At 35.9% G+C, this 13095-nt stretch overlaps 1 protein-coding gene across 1 annotated transcript; it reads right to left on the reverse strand.

Annotated features, from left to right (window-relative positions):
• Positions 1 to 655: 655 nt before the first annotated feature.
• On the reverse strand, positions 656 to 1093 carry LOC144448208 (complement C1q tumor necrosis factor-related protein 3-like). The gene has a single exon (XM_078138362.1). It carries the CDS (start codon positions 1091 to 1093, stop codon positions 656 to 658), a length of 438 nt encoding a protein of 145 aa, XP_077994488.1.
• Positions 1094 to 13095: the final 12002 nt, after the last annotated feature.

Here is a 13095-nt window from a genome sequence, read left to right on the forward strand (position 1 = left end):
GTAACATCTATTTGGATGTATTTTATTGAATAAACGACCAAAATGAACCATGATTCTTCAAAATTGTCTTTCACATGACATTTCCATTATTTATCATTATATTATAGCATTACCAATTCCAGTGAATTTTGTGACGTCATCGCTGTACATTATTACTGATAATGTACTCCGTTATTGGGCATCGCGGCCTCGGAACGAGCATAACAATACAAGCTTATTTGTTCTGTTTCTTCATACGACTAAGTATTTTTTCGAAATGTATGTTGTTACTTATGATTGTCATTTCCACTGTTTAAAAATACAACGCATTCATGAAACAAATTTGTGTTCACAGCAGTTCATTGAAGTGTATATGTGTGTGTGTACGCGTACGTGTACGTACGTGTGTCGCTTTGATTAGTATTCAGCTTCCGGGCCGAACATGGCAGACGATGTTCAGCGCTGTGTATATTATACGTTGTTTTGCGTTTCCCGGTCTACAAATTCACTGGAATTGGCAAAACTATAAAATAATAACAATAATGTACGCCCTCCAAGTCCATAATGGACTCAAGCAAACTTTGCACTCCATAATGGGCTCGGCTGTCGCCTCGCCCATGATGTCGTTCAAAGTTTGCTTTCGTCCATTATGGGCTGGGATGGCGTACATTATTGTTTAAACATTGTAGGCGTTGACATTAACTTCTTGAGAAGAACATGTCTGAAAGATTAGGAAACCAGTGAAGTTGGTTTCTGCCCAAAGACTAGAATACACTTGGTAGTCATCTTGCAGAGCGAATCTGACAAGATCGCCAGCTTTCAGTTCTATAATTGCACTATTTGTAACAGAATCATATTCATCTTCTCTGCAACATTCGTAAACTCCGAACACGGTAGTTGTGTTGCCATTTATATATAGATCGACGGATGGACCGATTTCGCCACTACCAATATTTCTACCGACGTTAATGATTAAAAAATAGAAACCACTGATGGGAACGGTGAAAATTCCTGTTTTAAGGTTAACCACTTCATTGGTATTCGTAAACGCTTTATCGTAGACAATCGTAGTGTCTTCCTTGACTGGACCGAGCCACCGAGAAAGCCACCCCATTCTTGATGGTGACAGGGTCACTTCTTTCCACCACTTCACGGTAAACACTGTGTTCTCCCAAACATGAAATTGTTAAGAAAGCAACCATCGTGATAAAATATCGAATCATTGTAAAACATTTTTTTACAACTGTCAAGAGATGTGCTGGTTGTTAAGTAGCCTTGGTCTTTCTGCCTTACTTATACGTTTTGGATCGAATGTTACAATACAGTGCCACGTATAGGACATTTGGTGAACCACTTTAGTGTATAAGTTTGTAAACCCTGTAATGCATGTACACTTTCAAGACTTATTATTATAGTATATTTTGTTTCATTACAACGGAATTAAATAAGATAATTGATAAGTGTAATGCTGTGTAGTGTCCTGTGTTTGACCGTATGTTGTTTCGACTGGAAGTTGTGGGGAAAGTATTTAATTGTGCGCTATTTGGCTTCTCTAAATCTTCGGTTCGTAACACTATGAATATTGTAACGAATATCTGGAAAATACTCCACAAACTCTGAAGTCGTAAACTCTATAAAATACTACACCACAAGGCCCACGAAAACCAGTGTAAACGGTAGGGCCTCCGATAACCGTGAATGCCTCGTTACGGGCCGTTCGTTTAGATTGCGTGCGAGGGCAGAACTCGCATGGTAAAACTGGGTCTACACGAATGCAATGATTGCCACACCAATCGTACGGAACAAAGAAACCAGACAAACCCCGGAACAACTCGATAAACCAACAATCTACCTCACAGAGGTGTACGAGGAAAGATTTCCCCAATGAAAGAAATAGGTTAAACCGAAATAGAAGGAAAATAGAGGTAAGCAAGAGATTAGTTCACCAGCACAAGAAATACGCTGTTCACTGCAACGCTGTCAACTGACTGACATACCCAAATAGTCGGATAACCGTACCTGAGAATCAAGGATCTTTTACATTTCTCAGCCAGATACTAATAGTATAGGACTAAATGCCCAAGTATTTCGTAATAATATTAAACCTAAAAGTTGCCTCAATAAAACCCCAAAACCTCCACATCTGCCGGGGCAACTAGGACTCCCCCACTCCCAGGGATCACTCCTTCATTCAACCAAAAATCAGATGCACCAACCTGTTTACTGTCATAATGGTGTTAAAATTTTCTTAAACCTCTTCACCCTATGCTAATTTTAGAAGGTATTGTCTTTTAAATAATATGAAATGTTTACCAAGATATCTAGTCTAAAATTGCCTTAAATCTTCAAATCTCCCCTACCAATGATACTACCATTAGATATACTGACCTTTACTATAATGATGTCATTTAAGTACACAACACTTTATAATCGACAACATAACTGAGTAACCTCAAATTACTAGTTTCAAAGCCAATCATGTTAAAACAATGTAAACCAGATCATTTGTTTCGATGATTCTTGGCAGTCGTGTGAAATCTCATTAGCAGAAATATTGTTATTAGGAAAGGATTAATTTTATATAAAATATATAGAAATATTAAGTTTGATTTGGTGTATATTAGGATAGCATATGAGAATAGAACAGATGGCGGCGATACACAACAAACGGATGAGATTTCCTTCAGGTGATGAACGGTATGGCGCTTTGTTAACAAAAATTGACAATACATGGGAATTAAAGTAAATGACAGACTAGATTAAATAGTTCTTTAATATTCGCTGTTATTTCGATTCAATAACCTTTGGTATTAGAAATTGGCAATTTGGTATGCAAGGCATGCACTCCATGGAGGACAGATGTAAATTTTGTATCACATCTTGTTGAAATTTCAATTCTAATAAGATCCGTCAGCCTTTGAGCTCAAAGGGATTCGTTTGTTATTACAACATAGACGGAGAAATGTCCATGCTCCTGAAATAAAACGTACATTTCTAAGAATATTGTCTGTATGGTTTAACTACCTGTAAGTGAGTTACTTGTATTTCAATCAGTATGATGGTTTTAAACTTTTCTTAAACCTCTTCACCCTATGCTAATTTTAGAAGGTATTGTCTTTTAAAAAATTATGAAATGTTTGCAAAGGTATCTAGTCTAAAAATTGCCTTAAATCTCCAAATCTCCCCTACCAATAATACTACCATTAGATCTAGATGTACTGACCTTTACTATAGTGATGTCATTTAAGTACACAACACTTTATAATCGACAACATAATTGAGTAACCTCGAATTACTAGTTTCAAAACTAATCATGTTAAAACAATGTAAAACCAGATCATTTTTTTCGATGATTCTTGGCAGTCGTGTGAAATCTCAATAGCAGAAATATTGTTATTAGGAAAGGATTAATTTTGTATGAAAATATATAGAAATATTAAGTTTGATTTTTGATTTGGTGTATATTAGGATAGCATATGGGAATAGAACAGATGGCGGCGATACACAACAAACGGATACTATTTCCTTCAGGTGATAACCAGTATGGCGCTTTGTTAACAAAAATTGACAATACATGGGAATTAAAGTAAATGAAATACAAAGGAGAATACTAGCTTAAATAGTTCTTATTCGCTGGTATTTCGATTCAATAACCTTTGATATTAGAATTGGGTAATTTGGTATGCAGAGCACTCCATGGAGGACAAATGTAAATTTTGTATCACATCTTGTTGAAATTTCAATTCTAATAAGATCCGTCTGTCTTTGAGCTCAAAGGGATTCGTTTGTTATTACAACATAGACGGAGAAATGTCCATGCTCCTGAAATAAAACGTACATTTCTAAGAATATTATCTGTATGGTTTAACTACCTGTAAGTGAGTAACTTGTATTGCAATCAGTATAAACATGATAGAAAAATATTGCAACAAATGCAAAATCTCATACCTTACCTGAATTGTAAAACTGAACAAGAATTCTTTCTCACTTGCATATTAATTAGTCGTAATACTTCCAGGAAGAGTAATCAAATGCCATGTAGATTTAATGGAAATCCTTATCTAATGCATAGTTAGCCATCAATTATTCTAATCCATACCTCAAACCTCAATCTAATGTACAGTATGACCTAGCACACAAACACGCCCACACACACACACACACACACACACACACACACACACACACACCCACACACACACACACACACACACACACACACACACACACACACACACACTGAACGATTAGCGCCGATGATTTTCTGAAAATTACGTCGGCAGAAACTTTCGACATGATGTTCTGTACTGTTGTCGTGAATTACGTTTATTGATTCATATTTTGTGTTATACGTTGTTGTTGTTGTTGTTGTTAACATTGTTGCCCTTTCTGATAAACTCATTATATAGTCATACGTCATACATAATCAACCAATCAGCACGCAGCCCGACGATAAGGCAGACGATCAAATCAAAATTTCTTGTGTGATGTAAGTTTCAGTTACAAGTTGGAACGCGCATGCATATAAAGAACAGAGTTCCAGTTTATCCCACTACTTGCTTGTATTGTCATTTCTATTACTGCTGTTTTCCGAACCTCCTTTTCTATTGTGAGTCATCCACAATGTGGTGCCGAGACAGTCTATTTTGCTACCAGCCTAATCATATGCATTAGTCCTTAATTATAATTAAAGGTACTTTCTACAAAATTAAACGTTTTAAATTTTCCAATGCGATGCAATACACCAGGTTCATTTTCTATGTTATGACGTACGATATACCATAATTACATTTTTCTTCGTATTAGATCATCCAGCGTGAACATATGCCCTGTCTGTGATGTTTAATGTATCCATCAAAAATATTACAAGACATTCAAATGTTCTCCTATACGTTAATCTAGTGTTTAAGAAAATAAGAGTACTTCTTTGCACTCTAATATAAATAAGACAAAGACTTCACACAGACGATATTGAGGGATGTTCTACTCGTGACAATAGCTTAGGGATTGACACTTGCAAACTACTTTGGAAAGTGAACTACCTCCCGTGGCCGTGGACGAGCCGTGATTTATTAATGTCGTTGGCGTCGTTCATTTTTCATTAAAGGTCTGCTTAAAGACAGCGACTTTATCATCAAGTTTGTGACCTTTTTCTTCCAAAAGGTAATATTCCATGTTTTTGTAACATTAACTAAAGCTAAATGTACACAGGTGACTTGCATATTAAAAATATTATATATTGTTATCTGCTGGCGCAACAAACTGATCTTTCGTGCATGTAGAGCACATCATTAATGCAAATATGAATGAAAAACCATTATGTGTAAAATATAAAAACTAAATATATGAATATTTGATAATCGCCAAGCTCTGCTCAACTCTGTAAAATCCGCTAACCCCCCCCCCACCACCACCACGCCCCCCCCCCCCATTGCACAGAAATATTGAATACCAGGCATCGATTGTACAACAATTGTGGTACTATAGTATTACTCACATGTAAGACATATGTTCTATTGTTGGAATAGTCGCTTAAAGAGGGAGTTAGATGAAAGTAAGTTGTGCCAACGGCGGCCCTCACACAGAAACCTACATCTGGTTTCTGATGATCAAAAGCGCCGCCGGTTGCTATTCAAAGTGCTCATATTGTGCGACCTGTTCAGTGAAGCATGATGGAGTGAATGGTCTCAACAGAGACTCAGTAGTGAATCATATGATCGAGTGACCGCCAACAGGACGATGGAGATATTTTGTACGAGTATTATAATATTTATGATGCTTGGATTCTGCACAAGTCAAGGTAAAGGCGCATTTACGAACAATAATGGTAGCGTGCAATGTTACACCGTTGTGATGTCACATCATCGTATCCGGATCCCATCATCGCAGTTAACTTACATTCAATTTTGTCCGTACATCACACATAATTTTCAAGACAATGTTGTCAACAGGAAGTGAATCTATGAATATAGGATCTCCACATAAGACATTTGGTATTTTTTAAAAAGAAAATTTTGCTCCACAGGAATTGTTAGTTATCTTCAAATCACTACAATCTAAATATATTTGTTATGAGTTTACTCAAAATCGTTGAGCATGGCGGGTGACCGGTGGGTGATTGTTTTATATTATGAACATGGCGATGTATAAAGTTTTTACGGTGCCAATCCAGCCAGACTTTACCTGGTATTACTGATCAACACACCGAGTCCCCTTTGGATATCAACACCATTAACTGTATACCTCGTATGTTATGACTAAATGTTTGGCTCTTTGGAGAACATATTATTGAAGCTGTTTTCAATGCATCAAACAAGTATCAACGTATGTACATAGAGGACACACAGTCTGGTCTTGAACTACATTGACACTACCGGACTCTAGAATTCTTAAAAACGGAGACAATTTCCCACTTGGCTGGATATGAAATAACAACACACCAAATCAATCATAGGGACATTTAAACTTCGTAAGACTTGACATAAAATTTTACACACAGACAATTACATGTTAGTTTAATCAATGTATCTTCGGTGATGATTTCTATGCCCGTTTCGACAATGGAAAACACCAAACTCCATGATGTGTCAATATCATTGTCATCTTAAAAACATCTCAGCGTCGATCTAGTTATCATGTGTTAACATAAAGATATTGATGTCAAGGATGTAACCTTAAATGATTGAACATTATAGCAATACAGTTTTTCAAACGTATTCTACAATACAGATTAATAAACATAGGATAGTGAAGCCAGTCGAAAGATTTTCAATGCGTTCTTTATAGATAGATAGATAGATAAATAGATAGATAGATAGATAGATAGATAGATAGATATTTTTAAAAGTCAATTTATGCAAAAACGTTGTAACAATTGTTTGTGCTTATTTTATCTTTATATACCGAAAACACAATCGAGAGAGACCATGTCACTTGGATAGAAAAACAAATTTATTCGAGTCTAAGTCTATGTTTTGTTTTATATTATTTATTTAGTTTGTTCATTATATATTGACCTCGGTAATACATGTCACAACTAGATGTCAAGTCTAAGAACTGAAATTTCTAATGCAATCATTACACGACAGGCATTTATAAGGAATGTTTCCGAAGTAGCAATGGGGAAGACTATCGTGGAACTGTTGCCACAACCAATCAAGGCCATACATGTCAAAAATGGACTTCTCAACACGTAAATGGGTTGTTGAAACCAGGGGAGTGGGTCGTTTTTGGTATTGGTGACCATAACTATTGCCGTAACCCAAATAATGCTGTGGGTCCTTGGTGTTACACCGGCATAGATGATGGTAGATTTGAGTACTGTGACGTGGGTCAACCTTCAATGTGTGGTACGTATTTCGATTTCCTATTTGTATTGATATGCTTATGAGTTTTGTTTTTAGGATCAAAATTATTGCTCCACCGCACGAACTACGACAGGGTTCATAAATTATTTGAACCGATATCTGTAGAGGATGTCAGCTGCACTTAACAGATGATCAGTTTAGTAAAAAAAATGTAACCACACATCTATATCGTCTAAATCTGTGTACGGTACTTCATACATTTTAATTTAATCTTATGATGAATGCCATAGGGAGGGCTATATTAGCGAGAAAATCCATAGTTCATGGGGCACTGGTTTTGTAAATGCAAGTTTCACCAACCACCATCACCCCCCCCCGCCCTCTCAAGAAGAAAAGTCAGAGACGTTTTGTATATATTTTCTTACACATTAGATTGTTACCAAGTCTACAATGGCGTTGACTATCGTGGAACTGTAGCCACAACTGTTAAAGGCCATACTTGTCAGAAATGGACTTCGCAATATCCGAACCAGCATGAGAGAACACAGGAGAATTATCCATATGTTGGTCTTGGTGACCATAACTATTGTCGTAACCCTGACAACGAACCCACTCCTTGGTGTTTTACTTCAGATGGTGATCGATTCGAGTATTGTGACGTGGGACAACCTGGACAGTGTGGTAAATAGTTTTGTTTGTATTGTGACGTATGACAACCTGGACAGTGTGGTAAATAGTTTTGTTTGAGTATTGTGATGTAGGACAACCTGGACAGTGTGGTAAATAGATTTGTTTGTATTGTGACTTAGGACAACCTGGACAGTGTGGTAAATAGTTTTGTTTGTATTGTGATTGTGATATAGGACAACCTGGACAGTGTGGTAAATAGATTTGTTTGTGTATTATGATGTAGGACAACCTGGACAGTTTGGTAAATAGTTTTGTTTGTATTGTGACTTAGGACAACCTGGACAGTGTGGTAAATAGTTTTGTTTGTATTGTGATTGTGATGTAGGACAACCTGGACAGTGTGGTAAATAGTTTTGTTTGTGTATTGTGATGTAGGACAACCTGGACAGTGTGGTAAATAGATTTGTTTGTATTGTGACTTAGGACAACCTGGACAGTGTGGTAAATAGTTTTGTTTGTATTGTGATATAGGACAACCTGGACAGTGTGGTAAATAGTTTTGTTTGTATTGTATTGTGATATAGGACAACCTGGACAGTGTGGTAAATAGTTTTGTTTGTATTGTATTGTGATATAGGACAACCTGGACAGTGTGGTAAATAGTTTTGTTTGTATTGTATTGTGATATAGGACAACCTGGACAGTGTGGTAAATAGTTTTGTTTGTATTGTATTGTGATATAGGACAACCTGGACAGTGTGGTAAATAGATTTGTTTGTATTGTGATATAGGACAACCTGGACAGTGTGGTAAATAGATTTGATTGTTTTTATTGACAACCATAACAAGAAATGACCACAGAAGAATTTGCGAAATAGAGAACTGAAGAATAAACCTTTCCAATCAAAAATATATTCAACACTTTATTATGATATTCAAAATGTATTATTGTTTATATAAGGACGCTGTTGTTTACAGTTATAACACATAATGCAGTTAGTAAGAACATCATATCTGGTGACACAATTTCACAGTATTTCCAAGATGGTGACTCCATTCCTCCTAGGCAACGAAACGGCAACTCTTTACCTGAAGACAAACAAGAACTCCCTCCAGCATCTCTAAAGGCTATTATTAAAGAATGTCTCACTGGTCTAGAGGGTAAAGTAGGGGAGCTTGCGAACAAAGTCCAGACAGTAACAGTTGAATCAAGATGTAACGAACTAGAAAGTGCCGTGCAATTTGTCACCAACGACGTCGAAGCTCTACAAAAATGCAATTCTACGATTGGGAAAGAAAAACTGGATCATGTTTCCAATACAACATTGAATTTAGAAAGATATTCTGGAAGCTTTATTCTGCGTGTTGGAGGCATCCCCGAAAATGAAAGTGAAGATTCCATTGCAATAGTGAAACAGGTGTTCGAGCACAAATTTAAAATGGCGGACGTGTCCGTTGATCATGCACACCAGGTTGGTCCTAGCCCAGCGAAAGGGAACCGTGGTGAACCTCAGCCAAGAGACATACTTGTTAAGCTTCCATTGCGTATACAAAGAAATTTAATTCTGGGGAACTGCCGACAGATTTTGAACAGCTAGGACATAATTGTTAAAGAAGACTTTGCCCTACGGACCATAAAAAGCGGGTCTTCGAAGTGTCATGGAGGCGGCGTATAAAGAAGGAAAGAAAGTCCAGTTTAAAAACGGTCAGCTGTACATTAATAATAACGGTACTTGTGTCCTTCCAGAGCCGACAAAAGACAGGCAGGTACTTCCGCTGGGCAGAAAGACTGAGAAGTGACATTGTTTTCTTGAACTGTATCGGTAGACGGTTTGTTTACTCTTAAGTAATTATGTTCTGTAAACAGAGGTACGCAAAGTGAATATTTGTAAACCTGTACGGATATAAAGATATATTAATTGGAAATAAATCTGTTTATCTTGCCGAAATTCAAAGAAAGGAATCAGTACAATTAGTGATTTTTTTGAAAATAATATTCCAGTAAGGAACACCACCCTCTCTAAAAACTGACATTTTTCAGGCCTCCAAATATTTCATTTAACTAGGATTTTTAGTGCTCTCCCATTAGAATTGAAAGTTATTACTCCAAGGACTGGTTCGATTGTTGCTCAGGTTTTTTCTTACAAATATGTACCCAGAATCTTTATCAATGGAGAAAGTGTAGAGGCTATAAATATCAGCCGAAAGGGGTAAAGGAACTTTTCAGCAATTTAAGCAAAATTTCAAGTGCCTTGTGGAGCATAGCATTACATGAGAGAATTTGACATGGAATTTTCGCAATTTTCAGCGTTCTATTCTCTTCCTTCCAAAGCGACAATTGACACTAAGTTAAGGGAATTTCAATTGAAGTTACTCTATGGCATTTTGTACACTAATTATGATCTGTTGAGAATGACTTCTATCGTTGATAACCCTAGGTGTACATTTTGCCAAAGGGGATTATAAACAAGAGATCATCTTTTTTACCAATGTGAATTTTCCCGTCTATTTTGGAATTCTTTCAAATGTATTTAGGAATGTAATAGGTCATGAGATTCTTTCTCGTCAACAAGTAATTCTTAGTTCTACAGAATTTATAAGAATAGTAAATTGTTTACTGCTCCTTGGACAGCAATTTCTTTACAATTGCAAGCTACAGAAGACTTTTCCGAATATTAAATGTTTTTGCTGCAATGTGAAATATGCTCAAAACGTCGAAAAACGAATAGCCAGTAAAAGTGGTCATGCATTAAACAAGTTAAATTGTAATTTCGAGAGCTGTATACATTACATGTAAAATTTTCTTCCCAGAGCAACCCCCCTTAACCCCCCCTTCTTTCGTGTCTTTTTGTGAGTGTGTCTTGTTTTTTTGTATACTTTATTTTTTGACAAAATTTGAATAAAATTTGTTAAAGAAAAAGAATCTAACAAATTATTTACACATAAATTCCTGTATCAAAAAAAAGAAACAATGCTAATGGTTTTGCACATTTTTTTCATCCATAAATCTCTGACTTTATTACAACTTGTTTTTATCGTTGACATTTAGCTGTCAAGGTTGACTTGCATAGAGTAATATCACTTTAATATTAAAACAATAAGATATAATGCAGCAGAAAAAAGTTCATTACAGCCACAATCATTTTCTTTACTTCAAAAAATGTTCACAACTCTAGAGGACCGTTTAATGGAATGCTGAATTAGGATCCACAGAATGAACAGATCTGTTAGACACAGTGTTAGTATGTATTTTGGTTATTTTAGCTGAAATCATGTTTGTGTCAAAATAAATTGGCTTTAAAATGACCCCCTTCCCCCCCCCCAAAAAAAAGCAAACAAACCAAAACAAACAAACCCAACATCATATTGCCACCAAGTGATCAATTTTATCATATATAAAGTCATTTTGAGAAGTCTCCGGCAACGTGGTACACAGAAAGATATATTTATAGTTATATTTAAGATATACACTTTCCAAAAGAACATGTCCTTTGTAACTAAAGTCACCTCTGGCTTTCTCTTACCTTAGCAACGTTATAAAAACCAAACTCATCAGAATATCAATCTATAATTCAAATTTTCAAATTGCCCATGAAAGGTGTATAATCATAGGGGAAAGGACAAATAATCAATTTTGTTCTCGCGATTTTCGAGATTTCTAATATTATTTTCTGTATATTTCAAATAAAGTTTTAGATATTGTTTCGTATCGCTGTTTTTTTCTTTCTGTTTCCTAAACTCAGTTAAGACAGTGATATAAGGTAGGAAATAGAAAGAAAAAAACAATGAGAGGAAACAGTATTTAAACTTTATTTGAAATATACAGAAAATTGTATTAGAAATCTCGAAAATCGCGAGAGAACAAAATTGATTATTTGTACTTTTCCCTATGATTATAATACATAGTTGTGGTATTGATACTGTGATTAATATTACAATGCGGGTATGTAATGTTATAATGTGTTGTGATTTTACAGGAAATGAATGCTTAAAAGTTAATATAGGCCGTAACTATCGTGGAACTGTAGCTACAAGTGTTAAAGGCCATACTTGTCAGAAATGGACTTCGCAATATCCGAATGTGCATGACAGAACACAGGAGAATTATCCATATGCTGGTCTTGGTGACCATAACTATTGCCGTAACCCTGACACCGGCCATGGTCCTTGGTGCTACACAATAGATGGCAGTCGATTTGAGTATTGTGATGTAGGTCAGCCTCCAACCTTTGGTAGGCATTGGTTACTAAGATTAGATTTAATAAAATTATATTAACCATGATGCATTTCGTTTGGTGGCCATCGTGATTGTTATAACTTGAGCATAGGTTATTGACATAGCCAAACTCCTAGAATTACGAGGGGTGTGATGTAGTGGCAGTGATTTAAAACCAAATATACACTTATCTAGGACAAAATCAATTTTACAGCTATTTAGATAGCTGGTTATTTGAAAAAAAAAGCCACCCTTCATATAATCTAACTCTGTTTTCAAATACTGTTTTATGAGGCCTTTCAATTTATCATAGTTTACAGCAATATGTTAGTCATCTCAAGACAATGGAAAACGTGGACATATACATTTCAATAAAATCACTTGATTTGTTTTGTTTTAAGAAAAGGATGGTAACATAATACAAAATAAGATATCTTGAAGCACACAAAACATTATGACAGAATCTAAGTTATTTTCATATTTATTTTTATATTCATTAAGCCATACTGTTTACCTAGTACCTGAATGTAGTTATACGTGAAGTCAAAGTCAAACTTTTCAATATCGTTGTTGTACTTAAGTCACTACGATGATATCTAATTACACAATATAGTTCCCTAACTATTGTATATGTGATGATACTTTCTCGCACAAAGATCCAGTATCTCTTGTCGTACTTACGTGAATTTCATGACATAATTCTGATATCATCGTCATCACTTATCGAGGTAGCTACGATAACCAAATGAAATGTTATAATAACCAGGCTACAATAGGAACCAATGTTGCGAATACACCAGGCTACAGTAAGCACCAATGTTGTGAATAAACCAGGCCACAGTGGGCACCAATGCTGGGAATAAACCAGGCTACAGTGGGCACCAATGCTGGGAATAGACCAGGTCATAGTAAACACCAATGTACGTAATAAACCAGGCCATAGTAAGCACCAATGTTGGAAAT

Source organism: Glandiceps talaboti, chromosome 17 (genome assembly GCF_964340395.1).
Source record: "Glandiceps talaboti chromosome 17, keGlaTala1.1, whole genome shotgun sequence".
In the NCBI taxonomy this organism is placed as follows: Eukaryota; Metazoa; Hemichordata; class Enteropneusta; family Spengelidae; genus Glandiceps; species Glandiceps talaboti.

Coding starts and splice junctions, on each gene's coding strand:
- LOC144448208 (XM_078138362.1), bottom strand. CDS start 1,093: ATGGGGTGGCTTTCTCGGTGGCTCGGTCCAGTCAAGGAAGACACTACG.